Raw genomic sequence first — 24604 nt, forward strand, 5'->3', positions numbered from 1 at the left:
ATGGCTTTACTTTTTTCTGTGACAGCAGAGGGGTGACGAGAAAAAGGGAGGAGTGATGTGGACCTCACCCCTGCAGGAAAATGGAGAGGAGGGGAGGGATTCCAGGGCACTTAGAAGAGAACTGGGAGGGCAGACACAGCGACCCATCCGAGGTCTGTGTAGAGATTATGCTGGACAGGGAATCTGGGAAGAGAAGCAGGGCCGTCTGAACATCAGGTTTCTCGGGCTGCAAACAGCAGAGAGCCTAACACTGGCTCAGAGAAGAACACTCCTAACGGGGTCTGAGAGTGGTTCAGGGCCCTGCTGACCTCAGGACATGGGGCAGGTGCCTGCCTGTCCGGGCCCTCTCCTCACGGGCGCACTCTAGGCCTCTGCCTCACAGAACACCTGCCAGAGCAGGGAGGGGGGGCAGGGACTGTCTGTACCTATTCTTATGAGGGAGGGAACTCCTTCCCAAGAACCACCCCCTTAGTCTTGGGCTCCCAGCCTCCAGAACAGTGAGAAAGAAACACTGAAGCCACCGTTTATGGGATTTTTGCTCTAGGAGCCGGGACAGGACCGTTATCTATGGAAGTTTCGGGCTTACTCTATCATTTTTGAGAGGTCTGTCATATATCCAATTCCACACAGTTCAAAGGTCATTCCTTCAATGGTGTTCCAGGATAAGGGGGCTAGTGCAGCGGACAGAACCACGCTTGTTACACGGACATGCTTTACACACTTACTGTCGCAGAACATTAGCCGTGAGCTCAAGGCTGAGAGCTGGTGCTTCGTCAAGGCCCTCCCTCAGGGAGAGCAGCTTGCTTCTGCTGTGGTGGCAAATGACTCCTGTCAGCGGTGGAAAAAGCAAGTAAGCTTAGTATAAAAATACCGTTGACCTCTTGGCCCCTTGAGACGGTCCAGGACCCCGTCTGGGACCACACATTACAACACCGCCAGTGTCTGTGTTAAACATTTACAACAGCACTTGGGACACCACAAACACCTCACACACACACCTTCCCTACTGCCTCCCTGCTTTTGCCGACCTTGCATTTTCTAAGTAGCCGTCTCGCCTCTGGTGCTTTAGGTGGGGCCTCTATTGTGCAGGTTGCCTCCAAGAAGCACCTCAAATGCCTACAGTTCCCTGTCACCCCTTTAGTACCACACTTCACTCGCCCCTGGCCCCAAACTCCTGATCCTTTAGTGGAGCTGGTTCGCCAAGAACAGAAAAGAAAGGAAAAGGGATAACGAAATCCTCACGTAACACACCAGCCTCTCAGCCCTTCCAGAAGCATCTGTACTTGAGTGGTTGGTATTATAATCGAAAGCCAGACCATTTAATGAACACCGAGTAAGTCCAGCAAGTGTGGGAGTTGGGAACCAACAAGAGTGCTGTCCTGCGTGGGAATCTGGCCTTGGGGTCATGGTCAGCGGAAGCACAAGGGACCGGTCTTGCACTTCACGAGACAGCTCTCTGGGGTCCCCATTCGGCTGTCAGATTAGGAAGGTGGGCCCGGAGGGAAGGCTTGTTTGAAAAGCCCACCGAAGCGTCAGGTGGAGACTTCACGACCTCAGCTACCGAAGACTCTGGATCCTAGTTGACAGACTGTCTTTTACCCAGTGTCCTAATCCTCTTCCAGCGCAGAGATAAGTATTTTGCGTTATAAAAAAAAGTCGGGGGGAGAACACACATAGCTTGATGAGGGATCTGCAACTAGAACGTAAAGGTCACGGGTCACCTCGGAGAGGCCCTCTAATGAAGCAAAACCACCCCTCCAGGCTTTCCTGTTCGCAGGCCACGTGGTTTCTCTGCCCCAGACCCACCGGGAACGTGCGAGGCCCACTTTGGAGCCGAGGGGTGGTCTGGCGGCTCCTCACGCGACCACGGACCCCTTCAGGCAAGCCTGTGTTGTCTGGAGTCCGGAATCAGTCCTCACGAAGCGTGTCAGAGTCTAGACTACGGATGCACGTGGACGCTGCACCCACAAGCACATGACAGATCATAGTGGTGCCGATGCATAGCACACGTTAGAGGGACGTCCACGCTAGCTTGGGTGGAGTAGTTTTTAAACTTTCAAAACTCGATGGTCTATTCCAGAACTTCCTGAGACGGGTGCGAGCTTAGCCAAACCACCAGTGCAGCCAGAGAAAAGACGACCAGCACGTTAGGGCTGACGAGCACCCAGGTGCACAGAAGGCAAGTGAAAGGTCACCAGTCAGAACGGTTCAGATTCCGGTTCTGACCAGTTGTGGGAGGCTCCCCCTGGTGGCATACAAGTGAACTCGATCCCAAGACTGGCCAGAAAAATGGAACCCAGAGAACCGCGCACACAAGTAAATGGCGCACAAGGCACAGAGGCTGCGGGGACCCGGGAGCCCGACGGCTGGGCGTCTGACCTGCTTTCCGCTCACCGGCCATGAAGTGCCGGCAGAGGATCAGGCCTCGCCTGGAAGCTGTGGGAAAAGAAAGGTCTCCGTCCAGGGTGGTGGGAGAAGCGGGACGGTTGACGTCTTGGAACGAGGCCCGGTCACGTCCATCATGGTTACTTTAGGAAGGAGAATGAAGTGACAGCAGCCCACCCACATATGGTAACCTGGGAACCCTTCCTCGCACTCGGCCCACTGCTCGTGTTCCACGCCCCGCTCTGAACCTTCGCTGCTTTTGTCCCGCTGGGGAAGCCCCAGCTGTGCTCTAACGGCCCCTCCAGGTTTCTGCAGGGGGAGCAGGTGTCCGGCCGTTTGGGGAGGGTCAGGACAGGGGCAACCAAACACCCCGGGGACATGAGGCTGGAACCCACGCTGGCCTTGTGCTCCAGTCCCACGCTCGCTACGTGGCTGGCAGCTCAAAGCACTTAGGACACCCCCCCCCCCCCCCCCCCCCCGATCTCACGCTTTCCCACACTCCTCAGGATGGGTCTCCACGATCAAAGGACCCGTCTACTTAGAGACATGCGGCATTTAAATACGTTTCATAGGACCAAGCCCGGTCTTCTTTCAAAGCTTGAGACCAAACTCCATGTTTAAGCTGTTACAAGTATCTACAAATTAAAAAAAAAAAGATCTACTCAACCAAACCCCTTCATTAGGGCAGCATTGGGTCGGTACAGCCAGTTTCTTAACTTGAAGAGAAGACAGCCGTTGTTTAAAGAGACCGCTTTAATAGAACAGATACAAAAGCCTGTGAGACCGCATTCCCATAACTGAACTTCTTTCAACAGGAGAACCATGGTAACTAAACATCTGTTTCTATTATAGCATCTACAGTGTCTGAAAAAAGACACAGTAATAAATAACTGTAGATGCATCACAAGACATCCATTTATTTAATCACAACAGCGAACCTTACTACTACATTTACTCTCGTTTTTTCTTTATTCTTCGGATTCCCCGGGCTTACGGATGTCATCGATCTTCAAAATCATTCTAACCATCTGTGTGGCAAGAGAGATCTGTTGCTTTTTGCCAATCAGAGTTTCTATGACATGCTGTTGCTTCATATCTGGAAAACACAAATAAATGAATTATCCTAAAACATATGTATTTGATGTTAGTAACTTGCTCTCATTTTTACAAAGACACTGAAACTTAAAAAAATATAAATCTGGGGACGACTGGGTGAGTCAGTTAAGTGTCTCTTGATTTCCACACAGGTCCCGATCTCGAGGTTTGTGAATTCGAGCCTCGTTGTCAGGGTCTGCACTGACAGCGTGGAGCCTGCTTGGGATTCTGTCTCTGCCCCTCCCCTGCTTGCGTGTATGCTCCGTCTAAAAAAAAAAAAAATTAAAAAAAAAAATTTCTAAAACAAAACCCAAATCCAGAAGAAACCACTCATCCAGCTACATTTTCAGAGGGGCAGTAAGATTCCATTATTCCAGAGGACAGTCTGGAATTTGAACCTGGGTCCCAGAAAGCTGGGGGTGAAGGGGACCTCTCTTCAATGACAAGCCAAAGTGCTAGGTGACTGGCTAAAACCTTTCAGCGACATTTCATCCCACAAAATATTCACTCACATAATTTAGAAAACCCAATGTAAGTGAAAAAATCAGACTGTATATGAAACATAAAATAATTCCAAGAAAGATGTAAACAAATTTCAGCAGAACCAGGCATTCAAGTTAAAGAAAATGTAAGTACCTGTCTAACAAAGAGTTGCTGCTGTTATTAAACTCTGCTGGCTGTGAACATGAAAACCAGGACATAGCTGCTGTTCTACATAAAAGCACAGATCATCTGATTCTGTGGGCTGGGAGTGGCTGCAAAAGTGCAGACCTGGGGGTGCCTGGGGGGCTCAGTTGGTTAAGCATCTGAACTCAGCTTAGGTCATGATCTCGTGGTTCAAACTCGAACTCTGTATCGGGCTCTGTACTGACAACTCAGAGCCTGGAGCCTGCTTCAGATTCCGTGGCTCCCTCTCTCTCTGCCCCTTTCCCGCTTGCGTGCTCTCTCTCAAAGACAAACATTAAAAAAAAAAAAAAAAAAAAAAAAAAAAAATGTGGGCCTGGCCCATTAGTGAGAAATCACTGGCACCACCGTTCCAACAAGCTTAAGTGAAATCACCCTCTAAACTACACACATGGCTACGGTCCCAGTGCGTCACATCTGAAAACACCCCTAAGTCCTGGACGAAAGCACAAAATAAGCAGAGGGCACCAAGTCACCTGCAGGGCTGCTTCCCAGGACATCCAGAACCTACCTGACAGACATCGGTGTTAAAGAGCAAGAGGAGGAGGACTTTCTAAAACCAGAGACTGAAACGGAAGTCGCCTTTGGTGTAAGCCAGCGCGCTACAGCTTACTGTTATTAAGGAGTGCCGCGTTACAGGACCAGCAGTCTGACCAAATCCTCAGGTAATCAAACCGAAACATTCTACAACTTAGGACCCGAATATCTGAAGTGCGGAAGTATCGAAGCTCACGGAAGGCACCGCACACTGTGCGGCCAGCAGGAGATCACCCGGTCTTGACCCAGACACGGCCCCACCGGGTTGCGACTGGCTCTCACCGTTTGTTCCCTTGTGCAAACAGTCAATCCCAAGAGCGGGGTTCGTCTCCTTCACTTGTCTGGCTCGGACTTCGGTCATGGTCTGGATGGGATTCATGCCACTGTTTTCGGCGAGGGCCATGGGGATGACCTCCAGGGCATCCGCGAACGCCCGCATGGCGTACTGCTCCAAGGTCGGGCACTGGGAGGGTACAAGTAAGTGTGCTTATTAGCAAAAAACAAGACAAAAAGCAGGCAATTTGGAAGGGTAAATTAAATCGCATACTTTGGAAACCTAACTCACGAAGAATTCTAAGAATAGGCCGTCTTGATTATTGTTAAACTACCAGAATATTAAAATGTCACGACAGAGTAAGGACGGAGAAGACAGACACGTGAGAGGAGTCTGAAGACAAATCAGCTCTACTTTTAGTTATGACAGTCACGATATTCAATTTATTTGGAACTTCAAATGAGAACACTGAAGACTGGAGAGCGGTTACTGTCAAGGCTGGAAAGGTTGAAAAGGCTGAGCAATGCTAGTTTTCGGGAGGCCGCGCATCAGTACCAGGGCGAGGACCAGGCGCTGCTCACCCACGGCGACGACACTTTGTTTCCCCCAGTTTGTTCAGTCCCACTGCCTTACGCCTTAGGCCTGGAGGCCCCGCACGGGTTTTACCTGGTCCGCCTCCTGGCTGACGGCCAAAGCACACGCGATTTCGGCAGCGCCTCCGCCATACACGACACGATTGTCCCGGATGAGGTTCCGGATGACACACAGAGCATCGTGAAGGGATCGCTTTGCTTCCTCGATGATCTAGGGAAGACAGTCCCGCAAAAGTTAACATTAGCACAATCTAGTGTTTTAGAGTCAAATCTGCGGCGCCTGGTTGAACCTCTGTTTGCCAGGTACCGGCATCAAAGCCACCTTGCTTAGGAACAAATGGAGAGCACGCGCCAGAATGTTCATTACCAGGTATTTCTGCCGTTCCCCCCCTTTTCTCTGCCACGTGGTTACGTGAACACCAGGCGGAGGCAGCCAGTGACTCATTTCGGGACACGTGACCACGGGACGTGGTCAGACGAGCCAAAACTGACCAAGAGACACCTGAGGCCCGTCTCACTGAGGTCGATGCGGTACAGACCCCCTCTCGCGGGAGGGAGATTAGCAGCGTGGATGCACCCGGGCCCCTACTTCCACCCGAGCGACGCAAAAAAGGCCTGCGTAGCACTAACAGCACCGAATGTGGTCTTCGGTGATTTTACACCTCGGTAAGCCACGGTTTCTTTGAGAAAAATGATCGTTTTTTGAGAAATGGCACCCATATCTCACTCAAACACGTTCTGGGCAAAACCAAACCCTACACCAAGGGCAGAAAACAATGCAGGGCAAGTCACTAGGATTCTCACCATCTTATTTCCTCCTCTGATGAAAATGGTCACAGCCCTGGAGTTCTTACACTGCTCGATGACCAGCATCTTGTCCTTAGTCGTCCCGAAGGAGATCTCCTTCACGAGCCCGGAGAAGCCCAGTTTCTCAGGGGTCAGCTCTGAGAACCGCGGCACGATCCGCCCTCCTGTCGCGATGGCGATCAACTAGGCGGGGTGGGTCGGGGGGGGGGGGGGGGGGAGGAAGGCGCTGGTGAGCACTGGGCTCTCACGATCAGACCGCAGAGGAGCCAAACTCCACCCAGGGCTACCTTGTGCCCGAACTGCAATCCACTCTAGCCTCAAATTTCAAGGTCAACCCAAGAAGGCCTATGAAACAAGTGGGTTTCTGAGGAGCCGGTGTCTCGGGGTGACGCCACCACCCTCCGTATCACCGTGTCCTGACCGGGTCGCACCCTGGCTGCGGTGAGGACCGGAGGCCGAGCCTGCCCCGGGGCACGGACCACGTGTGGGACGGCGGTCAGCGCGTGGCTGACACACCAGTGGGTAAGCAGGTGTCCCTGCCTCAGAGAGCCAAGTGGGACGACCCACGGAAAGCATTTCTGAATCCCACGCAACACCAGAAACGCACAGCGCTGTGGCTGAAATAGAGAAAGATCGCAGCAGTCTCCTGTCTCCCCGCCGGCCCTCTGTCTGTGGAGCCTTGACACTGTGGTCACTCACGCAACTGCTCCCAAGCAGGCCCCCAGCACGCACGGCATCGAGCCTGAGCCCTGTGTTCGGAAGTCTCTTCCCGTGAGCCGCCTACCTCTATTTCCGGTCCTCCTACCCAACGCACCGCGGGCAAGTTATTCCGAAGAAGTAAATGATTGGCTTCGTCGTCAAAGCCCCATTGGCACATGGCTAGGTTGGCGCCAGTTTCTTTTATCTGCGGGGGAGACAAATGCCCATCACGTTAGCAAGTATTCCTTGTGCTCGGGGAAAAAGATGAGGCGCACAGAGGGGCGTGCGAGGTGGGAGCGTGAAAATAAAGCAGAGAAAAGAGAAGGAACGAAGCACAGAAGTGTCGACCTTCTGTCAGGCCCAAATCCCAAATAATGAGCAAGTATCAAAGGGACTCACTTCAGTTCTTGACATGCTTCACAAATCAGTACTTCAGGGGCACCTGGGTGCTCACTCAGTTAAGCATCAGACTCTATTTCGGCTCAGGTCATGATCTCACACTTCGTGAGTTTGAGCCCGGCTCTCTGCTTCTCCTTCTTCCGTGACCCTCTGTCTGTTAACAGCCGACTCGTTCCTGCACATTCCTCGCTTCTGCCACGTTCTCCCCGGGGGCCAACCCTGGTTGTCCCCTGGAAACCAGCCTGCCTCAGCATTTGTTCTCACACGGCTCTTTCTCCTCCCTCGTGCCCCTCACAAGTACCTACAACGTTCCTCTTTGGGCCATTCTTGTTCTTTAAAAACATGCAGCCCATCACCTTCCTGTCATCATCCCCGGCAACCCGCATATCCACCAACACACCTATCCGATTCCCTCGGCCTCTTAGGTCCTGCCACCTTGTCGCCCCGGGCACCCTGCCTGGCATTTCCACGGCAGCCTTGTAGCCCAGGTGACGGGTCTTCAGCCCCTCCGACCTGTCAGCATGCCAACCCTGCTCCTGCCTCAGGGCCTCTGCACCCGCTGTCCACCCCAGCTTACCCCAGCTGGGTAAGTGCCCCTCCCCCAGGTAGGTGGGTCTCTGCCTGAGAGGCCCCGTCTTTAGCACGGCTCCTACCCACCATCCCCTTACTCTGCGCCGCAAGAGCAAGGGCTCTACTTTGGTCGCTGCTGTGTCTCAGGTCCCTACGACGGTGCCTGGTATGAGGTAGGCGGAAACACAGATCACACAGGAGCAGACGAACCCAACCCCCCCCCGAAGAGAGACATCCACATAACTTCTTGCCTGTCACGAGTAACGTTTCAACCGATACCCACGTCCACGTACCCGTGTGCGGATGCTGGAAGTCCCCAAGGACAGAGGCCCAAAGAGGAACCACTGTCAGGGTGTGCACGCTTATTAGCAGCCCGAGGAGGAGAGTTGAGGTGTTTATACCCTGAACATACGAGCTTGGCTTAGATGCGTCCAGGACAGTACCGTAAAATCGAAAGCACAGCTGGAAGGTCACGGAGCCAACTCTCTGAGGCGCCCCAGACACGTGACCATTTTGTGAATCGGGTCTCTTCCCCCTTAAGCCTTTCTGTGCCACCTGATTTCTTCTCACCGTGAATGCTGATTACTATTCTAACTTAAAAGTGAAAAAAGGGGGCTCACACCAACACGGCATCTGCAGCCACGCGCTGAAGAATCAAGATGGTAAAGAGGAGTGCCATGTTACCACCTACAGACCTACCTCACGGAAAGCTATGGGAAGACTTACTTGCTGAATCATCTCTTCAAACTTCTCCTTTTCGTATTTCTGAAGGGCTTTATAATCTTCCACAGAGGTCACATCCAGCTTATGCTTGGTCTTTGGTTTTGGCGGTTCAAAAGGACACGTGAGGATTGCAATCTTGGCATTTTCCACTTGCTGTGGGGACAAAGAGAATCTTTCAATTCGTGGATTTAGGAGTGAAAAACAGCGTGAAGCCGTGTGTGCAGGACACAGACTCACTTTTGGCATCTGTGGGTGACTGAAATCCTTGTCCACGATCACGCCCTTGATAAGTTTCGTGTCCTCCAGCCTCCCGCCCACTTTGCCTTCCACTTTGATGAGCTCGAAGTCCACGTCTCTGCGCTGCATGTCTGCTACGGTGAGGACAGCGTTCACAGCGATCTCAGCCATCTGCCGGTGACAGCTGTTAACCCTGATGAAAACACAGAGCAACCTTTCACTCCACTGCAGCCACAGCAGGACCCAGAACGTAACGTGGCAACTCAGATACGTCTTATAAAACGCAGGACGCTCAGACTCTGTAGACAGCTGTGCCACTAGAACCTGCACTTTCGAGTTTGGGGCAGGGGTTCTCAAGCTGGGATCCACAGAACCCAAAGAGAGCCAATAAACTGGGACGGGAGAAAGTGACATCTTGTGTAAATGCGGTGCAGCATTCAGTAAGAAGCCAGAGGACTCCACATGGCTGCTTCCCTTGCAGGAATTTCCACCAACATCAGTACCGGGCGGGAGCGCGGTCGGGTGGGGATCTTTTTTGAAAGCTTTGAAACATCTGAATAAATTGCTCAATAAATTTACTTTTGGTTCTGGAAAAACTGCAAGGGAAATTTAATACTTGAAACAGTGCATGAAATCTCAACTCATCTTAGAGAAAACATAACGGGAAAACGGTAACTGTTAGTATCCTAAGTGATTTATAACTTGCCTCACACTATGTTTGGCTGCTGTCAGTTGTTTTGAACGTTTTCTGTAGTAAAGACCTATAGATACGTGGATTTTACAAAGACTTACAAACATAACAAGATCAACTTACAAAGCAATGATAAGATTTGTGCGTTTCAACTAGGACACTTTCCTTTCAGGAGAACAATAGTGCGCCATGACAGAGACCATCCTGGTGGCCCCCTTGCCCAGCAGCTGGTCTCAGCACCCGTATAAGAGGGCACCTGGCACCCAGCACATTCTAGCACAGCATGGCGGCAGAGGCTTTTCCCTAGGGGTGGAGAGGGCAACAATTTTGTTGCACTTCCCCTGACCTCTGAGTCAAGGCCATGCCTTTTTGCTAAAACTACCACACAAATTAAAGTTTAAAATGTTTCTCACCCTGATCTTGATTCGAAAAACCAGTAATAAAGCTCCTCATACTAGAATTTTTATGCTACATCGTGCCAAGAGCCCACAGGTCTCCATTATTGTTCACATAAGTGTGTCTTTTGGCCGAGGCTACTTTGGGTCTCCAGAGGACAGGGACTGTGTCTCTGTGCCCTTAAGATGTGGCAGCAGGCCTGGTAAATAGCAGGCATTATGCAAGCGTGGAAAACACCCCATGTAAGTCACTTTCAAGACTGCCCCTTCTCACTAAATTAAGATTCTGGACCAGTAACTTGCTTGGTCAATAATGAAAAGTAGAGCCTCTCCTCCTAAATGGCTTCCTAGCAAAGAAATGGTAGAAGGTGTTTTGAAGGCTAACATTCCCCAAGCAGGACCATTTATTTCTGCTTGACTGCTAACACAGCCTATCCTGCTAAATCAAAGCCCTGGATCTCTTACAAATACTGAGAGGATTTAATACCCAAGCCTGGAACTTCAGTTTCCAACTAAAACACAAGATGCATGTGGCTACACCTGCATTAGAAACAAAGCAAAGCAAAATAACAACAAAAGCGGAAAGAAGTTCGAGTCCGCATGAAGCTACGTGCGATCGTTACAAAAGAAGGTTTTTAGCAATAAGCACACACGTTTTGCTTCCTCTAGAAGCGCTGAAGAACTGTATTGTAAACGTACACTTTGGAGCCCAGCGTGGTTTTTGCTGTCTGGATCAGGGGCTCAGTGTCCTTCATGTCAACGAGGACACTATCGCTGATCTTGTCCAGGTGCTCGATAGCAATGCGGGCGGCCTGTTCATAGCCGTCGGCGATCCTGATCGGGTGAATGCCGCGGTCCAGCAACTGCTCGGCTTCCTCCAGCAGGGCGCCGGCCAGGACTGCAGACAAGACAGCGCACAACCACGTCAGGCAAGCACTGACACTTACACCATCGATACCAATTAGATGCTACACCCTGGGAATGTGAAGGGTCCAAAATTAAGGCAAAAGGACCTGGGAGGCTGAAGTGTTTTTTTAAAAGGGAGACTCTGGTTTTGCTTCTAGCAAAGATCTAACAGGTCACCCCTTATAAACGGATGTTCAGCTCTCAGTGATGGACAAAACGTAAGTGAAGAACGTAACCTAAGAACGTCTAAGGGCAAAAATCTCGTGTTTCCCGAGCCAAGGATTTCGTTTTAAGATTTTTTAAAGTAATCTCTACACCTAATGCGGGCTTGAACTTATAACCCTGAGGTCAAGAACTGCATATTCTACCAACTGAGCCGGCCAGGTGCCCTGCCAGGTGAGGGATTTCTGGTCAGTAAAATTTGTGCTGGTGATAAGAGAATTTATATATAATATGCTTATGGTTTATCCTCCCCACCACCTTCCTTCCTCCCGTTATTTTAGGGCCACAAAGATGATGATATTTGTTTCAATACTGCTATACTCCAAGCACATCCATAACAGTGCTTGGTTCCCAACAAATACTTGCTGAATAAACGAATTCAAACCTCATCTGCAGAAAAAGTAACGTTAAAGCTATTTCTCTCTTCCATCTTCCCCATCTCTAAGTATATCAGAAATTCAGAGAAAACGTAAGAACATTCAAATGAATCGTTTACTGATTAACACTACTTTGCCACATTTGTTTTCTCTACGAACCCACACCTATTCCCTTCAACTATGTGAGAGGTGCAGAAATCATGACACGTCTCAGCTGTAAGCTAAGATACGAGGGCAATTTCCCTATCACTCTAACATACCTGTCACACTCAGGACACTTAACAGGGCACTACTCTGCGATGCACGATCCACAAATCCTCCCATGTATCCCAAACACCGCCCCCCCCCCCCCCCCCCCCAGTTTAAATAAAGAAAAAGCCCGCATCCCATCAAGTGTTCTGCATTACAGCCGCGTGTCATTTCTCTTTGGCTCCCCTGATCTAGAAGAGCCGCTTAACTCTCCCCTGAAGAACTGTCCTGTTGTTCCAGGACAAGGACTTCTGAAGAGTCTGGGCCGCTTGTATTTCGGCATGTCCTTCAACTTGGATTTGTGCAACAGTCTTCTCATGATCTGATTCAGAGCAAACACTCTTGGCAGGTGTGCGTGACTTTAAGGAATGCCTCTCAAACAAGTAAGGATAATTTGCTTTCTTACCAACCACTCCCGTGGTCCCATCTCCAATTTCATCATCCTGTGATTTGGACAGTTCAACCATCAGCTTGGCAATCTGGTGATCGACGTCCATCATGCTTAAAATGGTAGCACCATCGTTAGTCACCGTCACATCACCATCTTTGTCCACCATCATTTTATCAAGTCCTAGGAAGACAGCAACGTTTAGAATGACATTATGCAAAAAACAACAAAAAACCAAAAAAAGCTCCCCCAAAACAAAACCAAACAAAAATGCAATCTGCACCAAAACCAAAAAAAAGCTAGACCTCTCGACCCAATGCCTATTTACAGATTTATCAGAAAAATTCAGCATACGTAAGAGAGTATCTGTGTGCAGACATTTTTGCACTGGTGAGTACAAAACCACCTAAAGGGCTAAAACTAGAGAAATGGGGGTGAGGAGCATCACTAAATGTATTAATTACAAAAAATGACAGCCCTGATGTGGAAAAAGCTAATAAAATGTTAAAAGAAAAAAAAAACCTCTGACCTAAAATTGTACGTGCACTTATAAACGTGTTTAAAGCCTGAAATACACAAAACAAGTGTGTTAGTGCCGGAGGCCTAGGACGCCCCCTGCTCCACGTCCCAAATTTCTATAAAAGGGTTCCATCAACTCTCCACGATTTAGACATAACACGCATTAACACAGAATGGTAGTCTCTTACCATTTGGTCCAAGTGATGTTCTCATTGTGTTTGCTACAGCTTTTGCTGCCATGATATGAGACTAAATGAAAGACACAGAAAAGGTTCAAGTTACAAATAACTTTAATAATTCAGTGGTTTTCTTTAAAGTTTATTTTTATTTATTTTGAGAGAGAAAGAGAGTGAGCACAAGAGGGAGAGAGCAGAGAGACAGCGAGAGCATCCCACGCAGGCACCTCCCGACACGGGGCTTGAACTCATGAACTATGAGATCGTGACCTGAGCTGGAGTCAAGAGTCAGATGTTTAACCGACTGAGCCACCCACCCAGGCCCCCCAATTTTTAATAGTTAGAAGCATACACTTGATGATTATAAAATCCAATCATACAGAACAGTTTTTGTTCTCCAGAAGCTTCTACATTTAAGAGGCAACACCCAAGTCTAAACCTTGGTGTGATAACAACCACCAGCTTTAGTAGGTAATTCTTACGCAAAAGAACGAGAGCTTTAACTCCCAGCACACCTACGAGGCAGGTTCTTATCTGCCCCACTTCACAGCAGGTGCGGTCTGACGGGACAGGGACAGGCCTTGCAAGACCGTCCTACAATGCTAGCCTCATGTCAAGAGTCCAGATGTACACGTACAGCCCCTTGAACCGGCATACTAGACTTACTGCAGAAATACACCCAGAAATTGATGGCTGAGTCAATACACAGTCCATAGGTGAAAAGTCACCCTTGCCATCTGCCCAGGGCATCGACAGCTAACTCAATGGAAACCTGCAAGCATCCTTTCCTGCTTGCACACACGATCAGCAGTGTGTTTTTTCTGCAGATGCTGTTTCCTTCGTTCCTAGTCTTGCTGTCACCAGCCTGGCCTGGCTCCACAGCACCCTACAGAAATCCGGGGTCTCTGATCTCACCGCCTGTCCTTTAGGTCCATCCGACGCCCAGCTAACTCACCCATTTCCCTCAACCGTGTCATCTGCCGGTCCCCAAACCTCCAATGACTCCCTAGTGCCTCAACATGGAGTCTGAAAGCTTCAGTTTTTCTTCAATGCCCCCCACAATCTGAGACCTAGTTCCCTTCCAGTGATGATGGCGGTCCCTGTGTCCCCCCCACATATGCCCTCTGATCCTTGAAGCGCTAATGCACCGAAGGCCCTCCAGTCATCAAAACGCTGACCGACACTGAACGCAGTTCAAATGCCCATGATCCGCGGAGCCCTCCCTAGTCACTGCATCTGGCAGCTGAGACAAGACACAGAGTTCACGGATCGGTGAAAATGCTGGTAACCACGAAAATACACTTTGCCCGACCTGTCAGTGTAATGGACTTTTTCAGAGGAAGGTAATCACAGGTAAGCCGCTCTTAACCAGGGAGGATTCTGTCCCTCAGGAGCCCCCTGGCAATGCCTGCAGACATTGCTGGTTCTAACAAATGGGGTGGGGGCCGCTAACAGCACAAAGTGGGTAGAGGCCCGTCTGTTGCTCCGCGTCCGACAGAGGACAGGCCCCCACAACAAAAAGAATGACCTGGCCCCGAATGCTAACCCTGCCGATGCTCCGAACTCTGGCTTTGGAGTCAGCCAGGGGTGGGCTTGAATCATGGCCCCGTTCTGGATTAGCTCTGTCACCTTACCCGCTCGGGGACCACGCTTGCAGCTGTCACCCCAATACCTACCTCCGAGCGTGAGGATCGTGTGATGCAGAGTACGAGTGCCCGTTAACTAGCCAGCGTGACAGCTCACGCACAACACATAGCTTTTGTCGTGCTGTTACACACGAGGTATTGGAGGGTACGTTCTCTGCTGGTTCTTTTAAACGAACGATGAAACGGAGTATGTGATACAAGCGCTCGAGTATCCACCACAGATCGAGCACCGTGTGGCCCCTGCTTAAGTTGCCCCGTTCGATCCTCATCCCCAGCTCCACAGAGGCGTGCTGCCCCCGCCGAGAAAGGAGGTGCAGAGAGGCTGTGCAGCTTGTCCTAAGGCAAACAGCGAGGGAACTCTACGGTTTCTTCGTCTGTTTAAACAGGCTTGTGCTCACCTGGACTCCTGGCGGTTTAACGCCTCTGGTCTTTCTTGGCCCCTTTGGTCCACCAGACCCTACTTTCTGAAGCACGCTTCTACCTCAACCGTGGCTCTGCTCAAAACCCCCTCAAGGGCTCCCTCCTTCCAGGGATAACATCTTGACTGTGGGGCATTCGAGGGCTTCCACCTTTGGGGCCCTACCGTTCACTGAGACTAGACTGTGCTCCTTCCAAACCAGATTGCTCTTCTGCCCTACAACGTGCCATGCGTTCTGCCCAGCTTTTGGCTTTTGCTGTCCCTTCTCCCCCAGGTGCTAGCACACTCTCTCTCTCTCTCTCTCTCGCATTCAAAGCAGTGACGCCATCCCCGATCAGAAGCCAGTCTCCACTAAACGTCTCTAGGACACCCTCCAACTTTTAGCTGCATCCGTAACTAGTGATTCCAGTCACACGCTGCCTTGTGTTACGGTCACTGGTGTCCACTTTCCACTCTTGCGGTGGTAAGTTTCTGCGTTAAAAGCACACGTTTTTAATTTTCTCGACACCGCGTCCAGTATTACATCACGCATCGCAAGAAATTACTCTACAAACGACCAAGTCTTTAAGGAGTGACCGGAAAACGAACGGCATCCTCATGGGCTATTGTTTCTCTCGCAGCCGGGTGACCTGAGAATGACCTCTGCCTTTCCCGATGGAAACACCGTAAGGAACGACCACAGGCTGGAGAAGCGATCGGAGACGCGGGCTAAGAGCCTAGGACTTGAACCCGCCCCACCCAACGCTGAAGGGCGCTAGCGGCTCCACCCCAACTCCCAAACCGGGATTAAAGGCTTCTACATCGTCCTCTCCCGAGCTAAAGGAGCGGGGTGCAGGGCCGAAAACGAGAGGGGATCCCCGACCTTTCCGGGGAGCACATGGCTGAACCGCTCCCATGCTTGCGCAGGCGCAGAGCCGCGGGCGTCGGCCGCCTCCCCTCTCATCCCACCGCCAGCGTCCGTCCCGTTACCTTGAGGGCCTCAAGTCCCATAAGACGAGACTTGCGATCCTGATCCTTGATGATGAGGAAAGGGCGCCCATATTCATCGAAGGCGAGGGTCCCGACCGACGCCATGGTGCGGCAGCAGTGGTTACTTTCCCCAGACCCGCGGAGTCCGCTCCGGAACCGAGAGCACGCCTTCCGGTCGCGGGAGGGCCACAGCGCGCGCGTGCGCAATCCGGGCGCGCGAGACTTATTTTTCACGCGAGACTAGTTTAACGCCACACCGTAGCTTCTGGAATCAGGGGCTTCAGGGAACTTCTATCGTCCAGGACCCTGTCGGGGAGAGGAAACTCGAAGACGCGGACGGGAACTTAAAATCCTCCAGCCGAGAGCAGATCGAGCTCATCTGCTAAAGCTTCACGCTCGAGAGTTTCTGGGCAGGGGGCCCCAACGAGGAACTCGTTTCGTCACGCCGTTAGTTTCTCCCTCCGTGCCCCCCTCCCCGGCTCGGAGGAGATGGTAGAACCCACTTCCGGATTTCCATCCTCCCAGCCCCGCCTCCGGCCGCAGGAAATCTCGCGATGGAGGGAGGAGGCGGTGAGCCGGCGGGCGCGGCGGGCTGCCGGGGTGGCGGGGCAGGGCTTCGCGTTGGGCTCCTGGCCGGGCGGGAGTGGGAGCCGCCGGCCGCAGCCCTGGCACGGAGTCTGGCGTGCGGGGCGCGGGCCGCAGTGCGCGCGCTGGTACCCGCGTCTACCTGCCCGGAGCTGTTCTGAGCGCCTTAGGGCGAGTGACTCCCGGCGTGTGCAGCACGATCTTCTGAGTTGACCGCAGTGCCCCCGTGTGGGTGGGGATCCGCGTGGCCCCTTGCCAGCTGAGTCTCGGTGGGCAGTAGCCTCTTTGTGCCTCGGTTACCTTGCTTGCAAAAATAGCAGTGGGAACCGTACTGTCTGCCTTGCACGGCTCCTGAAAGGATTCGGGGGGAGCAGTGCCGGGCCCTTAGCAAGCAAGTTCCGTGTAAGTGTTCGTTGAAGAAATCCTCATTGTGCACATCGTCTAGTAACTTGGCCAACGTCAGACAGCTAGTAAGAAGCAAGATTGTGTAGCGCTAAGGGTCCCACTCCAAAGCCCCGCTTTGTGCTGCCTTGGCGATCTTCCCTGGCCATTCTATCTTCCTAATTACTCTGTCCTCTAAATAGCTTCTGCCGCCTTTTCTTGAGAACACTGATCATGAGCTAATCCTTTACAGGCTTAGATTCGGCCACAAAAAAAAGTACAGGTGACCTTTGAATAACGTGGGCGTTCGGGGTGCTGGTGCGGTCTACACCTGTGCAGTCAGACCTGTGCAGTCAAAATCCACCTATAACTTTCGACTCCAGCCCAGCCCCCTCCCCCCGACCCAAATTTTACTAACAGCCTATTGGTCAGAAGTCAGCGTTTTTGTTTGTATGTTATATGCCGTGTTCTTATGATAAAATAACCTAGAGGCGAGGTGTTATTAAAATCATAAAAGAAAATGAATTAGCAGTACTCTGAAAAAAAATCCACCTGTAAGTGGATTTGCGTAGCTCAAACCCGTGTTGTTGAAGGATCAAGTGTACTGATGCTCGGATCTTGGAAACATTATGCCAAGTGAAAGAAGCCATTCCTAAAAGACCACATACTGTATGAGTCCACTTCTGTGAAAGTCCAGAATAGGAACTCTAGGGACAGAAAGTCAGTTAGTGGTTGCTTAGGGCTAAGGTGTGAAAGGAAAGGTGGGGGGTGATAGGTAAAGCTTAAGGGTAATGAGAATGTTTTTAAAATTGACTGTGGTGATGGTGACATCTATCTATGAATATACTGAAAACCTTAGGACCATATACGTTAAATGGGCACATTGTGTGGCATATGAGTTACATCTCAATAAAGCTGTTAAAAACTATGGATCTCTTCCCAAGCATAGTATTGAGACTGACAATAGTAGCCAACAGTTATCATTTACTGTCTCGTTTAGAGCACTAAGTGCTTTATCTGTATTATTTTTTTAAGTGTTCCAATAATCCTGTGAGGATAGTATTATTTCTGAATTTTACAAGCGAAGAATCTGAGCCTTGGCAAAAACTTATCTAATGTTTCACACTAGTTAACTTCTGTGACTCCAGAACTTGATGACTCAAATCCTTTTAACCACTGTACTGTATAATTGGAATGCCCACAGGATAATTTTACAGAGGCATGGCAGATGGTGCTTTGACTTTTTAAAAAACAGTCAAATGCATGACTATTGCTATAGCATGTAAATTCCTCTGTACGATGCTGATAAGTATAACAAAATGTATTTAAAACCTTTGCTTTCCATCAAACACCGTCACCTACCTAAACTTTACCTTTTATCTTACCTCCAGCACCAGCAGCAGACTTATGTTGTTCTTGTTTCTGAGTTGGTTTTCCACTGTGTAACCAGATTTAAGTCACTTTAGAAGTGCCTGGGTGGCTCAGTCAGTGGAGTGTCCCACTCTTGATTTTGGCTCAGGTCATGATCACATGGCAGTGGGACTGAGCCCTGGGTTGTGTTCCTCGATAAGCTTGCCTGTTTGAGATGCTCTCTCGCTCTCTCTCGTGCTCTCTCTCCCCCCCTCCCCCCTTCTGTTTGTGGGTATGTGTGCTCTGTCTCTAAAGTAAAAAACAAAACAAAGCTCACTTTAGGGGACTTCAGGTGTCCGGAACAAAGCTCTACTGTGCATGAGATGTTGGTGATTGGTCGGTTGCCCTGGAGCAGTGACTCACTGCAGTGGGCCAGCTTTTCGTGTGTCCTGTGTTCACACCTGTACCTCACAAAGTTGTAACAGATCACCACATTTCATGAGTGTGGTAGGCAGACCCCCCAAATACGTCCATATCCTAATCCCTGGAACCGGTGAATATGTTACATGAGAGAATCTGCAGATGGGGTGAAGTTAGGACTTTGAGATGGGGAGATTCTGCTGGCTTGTCTGGATGCACCCACTGTCATCACAGGGTCCCTATAAAGAAAAGGGAGGGGTGCCTGGGTGGCTCATTAGGTTGAGCGCCTGATTCTTGATTTCAGCTCAGGTGGTGGACTCATGGTTGTGAGTTCGAGCCCCGTCTTGGGCTCTGTGCTGTCGGTGTGGAGCCTGCTTGGGATTCTTTCTCCCCTTCTCCCTGCCCCTCTCCTACCCAAGCTTGCTCTCTCAAAATAAATAAACAGATTTAAAAATAAAGGGGGGAGGCAGGAGAATCGGAAGGAGGTATCCTGATGGAAGCAGAGGTTGGGGTGACATGGGGCCACTGGCCCAGGAATGCAGGTGGCCTCTAGAATCTGGAAAAGGCAAGCAAACCTATCCCAGCATAGAGCCTCCAGAAGGAACCCAGTGCTTCCAACCCATTTCAGATAGCTGACCTCCAGACCTGTTTGATAATGAGCATGTGTTGTTTTAACCCTCTGAGTTTGTGGTGGTTTCCTACTGCAGCCTTGGGAATGGAATCCAGTGGGCGCTTTGAATGGCTTACTGATTCCTGCAGCCATGAATAAGAACATCTTCGAATGACCAGAATCCGGTGTCCTCCCTCTCCCTCTTACTGTCTTCTGTTTCTTATGATTCCTGTGTTTCTGGCCTTGTCTTCTCTACTACACCGAGCTGCTTCAGGGCAGCCTTGCTCCTTGTAGGGTTCAGCATCTAGCCAACTGTGGATAAATAATAACGGCAATGGGCCCTGTTGTGCTGGGCAATGTTCTAAGTGGGTCCCCTAGTTTCATCCGCGTGGTGACTCTAATCCCCGTGAGTCAGATGAGCGAACTGAGGTTCAGAGAGGCAAAGGATCGTACCGTTGGCAAGGTGCGGAGCCCAGGTCCTAACCTTGGGGTTGTGCTCTTGATGTGTCCTTCCCCCTCGATCAATTTCAAAATGAAATCAGTTTCAGTCTCCAGAACTTGAGATCCTCCTGAGGATGTATTTTATTTTCTTAAAGTTTATTTACTTTGAGAGAGAATGCACACATGGGAGGAGGGGCGGAGAGAGAGGGAGAGAGAGAATCCCGAGCAGACACCATGCTCAGTGCAGAACCCGGCACACTCATGAACCGTGAGATCACAACCTGAGCCAAAAGCAAGAGTTGGACGCTCAACCGACTGAGTCACCCAGGCGCCCCAAGAATGTATTTTAAAGGGTAAAACTCAAGAGGAGGATAGATCATTCATTTCTCTGTTTTCAGTGATTGGAGTTTGCTTTATTTCACATTGGTGCATTGAAATGATTATTTTATCTTTTGTTCTTTTTGGGTCTTTTTAAAAAATCTTTTCATTATCATACTTATTTTTTTTTTAGTGGAACCTGACTTTGGTCTCTTGTTACTTGAAAATCGTATTACTGCACCTGGATTATAGATGCCTAACCCGTTTTGATGTGGAATCTTTGCATCTTATTTAAAATAAGGCAGTAATTAGACATTTTAATGCTTATTTGTGAGGCTTTGTTCTAAACCGTAAAAATACAGAGTTCATGGTTAACATCTGTATTAATGGATATATTGAATTCATAAAATGCTAAATAGAGATGAACACATTGTTTTCTAAGGATGACTCAAAAAAATCATTATGTTGGAAGCAAAGGATTTTAGTTTTCTATTAGATTTAAAGAATTTTCTGTAAAACACATTACTTTAGTTGATAGAATTTGGAACTCAGTGTGGAATCCTTCATTTGTAAGTTAGATTGTATTTAGCTAAGTTATTCTTTACACAGTACGAGTTTGTCAATAAGAACCACAGGGGGAAAAAATACCTTGGATTTCAGATTTGGTGTGACGTATATATTTCCTGCTTGCTTTCCACCTAGGTACACCCCGAGAAATACTTGAAGAAAGTCAGTCAGGATGTAGTCTACCTACAGGTCTTGGAGCCAACGGTTTGAAGAAAAGCAGTTGGGGGTTCTTCCTTACTGGGATCGTTGGTGGGACCCTGGTGGCCGTGTATGCCGTGGCCACCCCGTTTCTAACACCGGCCCTCCGAAAAATTTGTTTGCCATTCGTTCCCGCAACTACAAAGCAGATTGCCAACGTTGTGAAAATGTTGCATTGCAGAAGAGGATCCCTGGTCGACATTGGCAGTGGCGACGGACGTGTTGTGAGTTCCGCTAAGGCATTTTAAGGTTTCAAACCCAAAGTTTTAAAATTTCTGCTTCACGTTTCTTGTGAGGCTTATGCAAAGCCCCGTTAAATCTGACGGTAATTAAGTCGTCATGTATTTTGTGTGTGTTTAATGATCAAACCTTCCAGCATGATTTGGAATTTATTTTTCTCAGATTTAATTTTTCTGAAAGGAAAAAGTGCTCTGTAGATCCACCAGGTAAAAAGGAGCAATTAATTGGTAATTATGAAATTGTCCAATAAAAAAACTTGGGTCAGTAGAGGTGGCATAATTAGAGGAAACATTGAGTCATAGAGTTTAACAGAGATGTTTGCTTCTGTATTTATTAATATTCTTACATGCATAATAATCTTAAGGGGTAATGAAGAGTTAAAATAGGAAAGAGCCAGCGCCATTAACCCTCATTTATCCAAAGATCAGACTTTGAGTGAGCTCAGCATACTGACTCCAGTTGAGAACCTATAAATAAAGATTCAGGGCCACTGACTGCCCGGTGGGTGTCCGAGAGCACATTTCTTCATGGGCCTGGTGGCATCATCCTTAGGCTTCCATCCAACCATGAGCAAGAAAGTGAGGATAGCAGTAGTCAAGGCCTGCATTCTGGAAACATGGGGACCAAAAGGGGCACAGCACCTTTCACCACCCCTGCAGCATGGACCTTGTGATTTCGTCATAGTGACTCGAATAGCCAGAAGGAGGTTAGGAAGTGACTTGTTTAAGAAATCAAGAGATGTATATATTTTATTTTAGAGGGCATGAGTGGGGGAGAGGGGCAAAAGGAGAGAGAGAGAATCTAAGTTTTGTTCTTAATGTTTTATTTATTTTTGAGAGAAGAGAAGGGATGGAGAGTGAGCAGGGGAGGGGCAGAGAGAGAGGGAGACACAGAATTGGAAGCAGACCCGAGGCTCTGAGCTGTCAACAGAGAATCTCACGTTGGGCTCGAACTCACGACCCCTGAGATCACGACCTGAGCCAAAGTCCAAAGTCAGATGCTTAACCGACTGAGCCACCCAGGCGCCCTGGGAGAGAGAGAATCTTAAGCAGGTTCCACACTCAGCACGGAGCCTGATGGGCTCGATCCCATGACTGTGGGATCATGACCTGAGCCAAAATCAAGAGTAGGATGCTGAACTGACTGGCCACCCAGGAGCCCCGCAAGATGTATATATTAACCAGGAGGAAGTTTTAAAATCCAGATTTGAATGCTTTACACATCTGAATAGTATCTTTGTGGTTTCCTTTTCTTAAGGGGGTGACATTGTAGTTAACTAGGGAAATTACTGTAGGCGGACGGCTCCTTCAGGCAGGCTGCCTTGAAGAGTGGGCAAGACAAATGAGCAGAGGCCCCAGGCCCAGCCCACTGTCCTCACCTTACAGAGGCCGGTGGCATTCTATGGTTGACTTTGTTCTGAATCGTTCCGCTTCTCTTTTACCTGTTTTCAGTTTTGAGTGAGCAGTCTTTAAAGCCGAAGGAACTGTGTAAGTAATGGCAGGTTCTTCACGGACAGGATTTTGATTGCATATTACAACTGGTTCACAGAACATTCTCCCAGGCAGGTCCATCTTGCCCGCTGCTGTGCTGTCACTGATGGAGAGAGACACTGGGTTTTCAGCAACTGGTCAGGCATCCCCAGGGGTCGGCCGATCCAGAAGTGCTTTATCCACAGCAAACCTGACTGTTGCAATGCTCGCGGTGAAATCTTTGACAAGAACACAGAAACTGACTTTAAATCAGTTAGCGTTGTCTTGTCTACAAAGCTGTAGAACTTTAGAGTTCTGTCTTTAAGTGATATTTTGAACAAAAGAGGTGCCTTTTTTATCGGACGTTTTGATTATAGACCATAAATGGGAGGTATTCATATCATTTGACCACGTAAGTTGATGTTTTTCTTTTTTTTTCAATTAAATTTTTAAAATTTATTTTTAAAATTCAGTACAGTTAACATAGTGTTTTATTACTTTCAGGTGTACAGTATATCAATTCAGCATTTCTGTATGTTACTCAGTGCTCATCATGATCAGTGTGCTCTTAATCCTCCTTACCTGTCACCCAGCCCCCCACCCACCTCCCCTCCGGTAACCATTAGTTTGTTCTCTAGAGTTAGGAGTGTGTTTTTTTGTCTCTTTTTTTTCATTTGTTTTGTTTCTTAAATTCTACATATGAGTCAAATCATGAGTATTTGTCTTTCTCTCACTTACTTATTTTATTTATTAGCATCATACTCTTCCACATCCGTCCATGTCATTGCAAATGGCAAGGTTTCATTCTTTTTTTATGACTAGGATTTCATTATGTACACACACATGTATATATATATATATGTACATATATATATACATACACATACACATATTTCATCTTTATTCATTCATCTGGTGATGGACACCGGGCTGCTTCCATAATTTGGCTGTTGTAAATAATGTTGCAATAAACATAGGGGGTGCATATATCCCTTTGAATTAGTGTTTTCATCTTTGGGTAGATACCCAGTAGTGGAATTACTGGATCATGTATATGGTCAATCTATTTTTAATTTTTTGAGGAATCTCCCATACTGTTTTCCACCGTGGCTGCGCCAGTTTGCAGTCTCACCAACAGTGCACGAGGGTTCCTTTTTCTCCACATCCTCGCCGACGTCAGTGTTTCTTATGTTTCGGGATTTTAGCCATTCTGACAGGTGTGAGGTGATATCTCACTGTAGGTGTGATTGCACTTCCCTGATGATGAGTGATGTTGAGCATCGTTTCATGTGTCTCTTTGGCCATCTGTATGTCTTCTTGGGAGAAATGTCTGTTCGTATCTTCAGCCCATTTTTAATTGGAATGTTTCAGGTGTTTTGGTGTTGAGTATAGAAGTTCTTTATGTATTTTGGATACTAACCCCTTATCAAATATAGCATTTGTAGATACCTTCTCCCATTCCATAGGTTGATGTTTTTCTTATCTTGAATAAACATTGATTTCTTTCTGCAGGTGATAGCAGCTGCAAAGGAGGGATTCACCGCTGTCGGTTATGAATTAAACCCATGGCTCGTTTGGTACTCCAGATACCGTGCTTGGCAAGAAGGGGTGCAGGACTCTGCCAAATTTTATATTTCAGATTTGTGGAAGGTATGTAAGGCAGAGAATGGTCCTAGGAAATGCCAACCAAAACTTTATAATTCATAATTAGTGTGACTCAAAAATATAAAATGGGGACACCTGGGTGGCTCAGTTAAGTGTCTGACTTTGGCTCAGATCATGATCTCACGGCTCGTGAGTTCGAGCCCCATGTCAGACTGCTCAGACAGCTCAGAGCCTAGAGCCTGCTTCGGATTCTGTGTCTCCCTCTCTCGCCCCTCCCCTGCTTGTGCTCTTTCTCTACTTCAAAAATAAACATTAAAAAAATGTAAAATGTATTAAAGGAAAAATAGTTAAAATACAAGCGTATATTTCTGTATAATGAAACGTTAACACCTTTTAAATTGACAGGTTTACCTATCAACTCTTTTAGAGTAGAAGCTTAAGGTTTTAAACCTGATATGTCA

The 24604-nt window shown here is 48.7% G+C and overlaps 2 protein-coding genes across 11 annotated transcripts in view; one reads left to right on the top strand and one right to left on the bottom strand.

The window, feature by feature from the left end:
- Window positions 1–3120: 3120 nt before the first annotated feature.
- CCT5 (chaperonin containing TCP1 subunit 5) lies at window positions 3121–16211 on the bottom strand. Its single transcript, XM_027074218.2, has 11 exons — window positions 15960–16211; window positions 12939–12999; window positions 12250–12414; window positions 10789–10987; window positions 9004–9196; window positions 8770–8919; window positions 7160–7279; window positions 6373–6558; window positions 5642–5779; window positions 4984–5164; window positions 3121–3481 (listed from the first exon to the last, which is right to left on the bottom strand). The coding sequence occupies exons 1-11, from the start codon at window positions 16062–16064 to the stop codon at window positions 3354–3356; spliced, it is 1626 nt and encodes a 541-aa protein (XP_026930019.1). The 5' UTR covers window positions 16065–16211; the 3' UTR covers window positions 3121–3353.
- A 9-nt stretch (window positions 16212–16220) lies between these two features.
- The window catches only part of ATPSCKMT (ATP synthase c subunit lysine N-methyltransferase), a 339506-nt gene continuing 331122 nt past the window's right edge, over window positions 16221–24604 (top strand). For 7 of the 10 annotated variants that reach the window (XR_008290036.1, XR_008290039.1, XR_008290035.1 and 4 more), the window contains exons 1-3: window positions 16222–16529; window positions 20767–21053; window positions 24051–24188. Coding sequence is in view for 3 of the 10 variants with exons in the window: in XM_053202138.1 (XP_053058113.1) it covers window positions 16514–16529; window positions 20767–21053; window positions 24051–24188 (441 nt within the window). In the remaining 7 variants the exon portion in view is untranslated. Of the gene's footprint in view, window positions 16530–20766; window positions 21054–24050; window positions 24189–24604 lie in introns of all 10 variants that reach the window. The other 3 variants (XM_053202138.1, XM_027074226.2, XM_027074225.2) reach the window with 3 other exon arrangements.

This window comes from Acinonyx jubatus, chromosome A1, assembly GCF_027475565.1.
Source record: "Acinonyx jubatus isolate Ajub_Pintada_27869175 chromosome A1, VMU_Ajub_asm_v1.0, whole genome shotgun sequence".
Taxonomy (NCBI): domain Eukaryota; kingdom Metazoa; phylum Chordata; class Mammalia; order Carnivora; family Felidae; genus Acinonyx; species Acinonyx jubatus.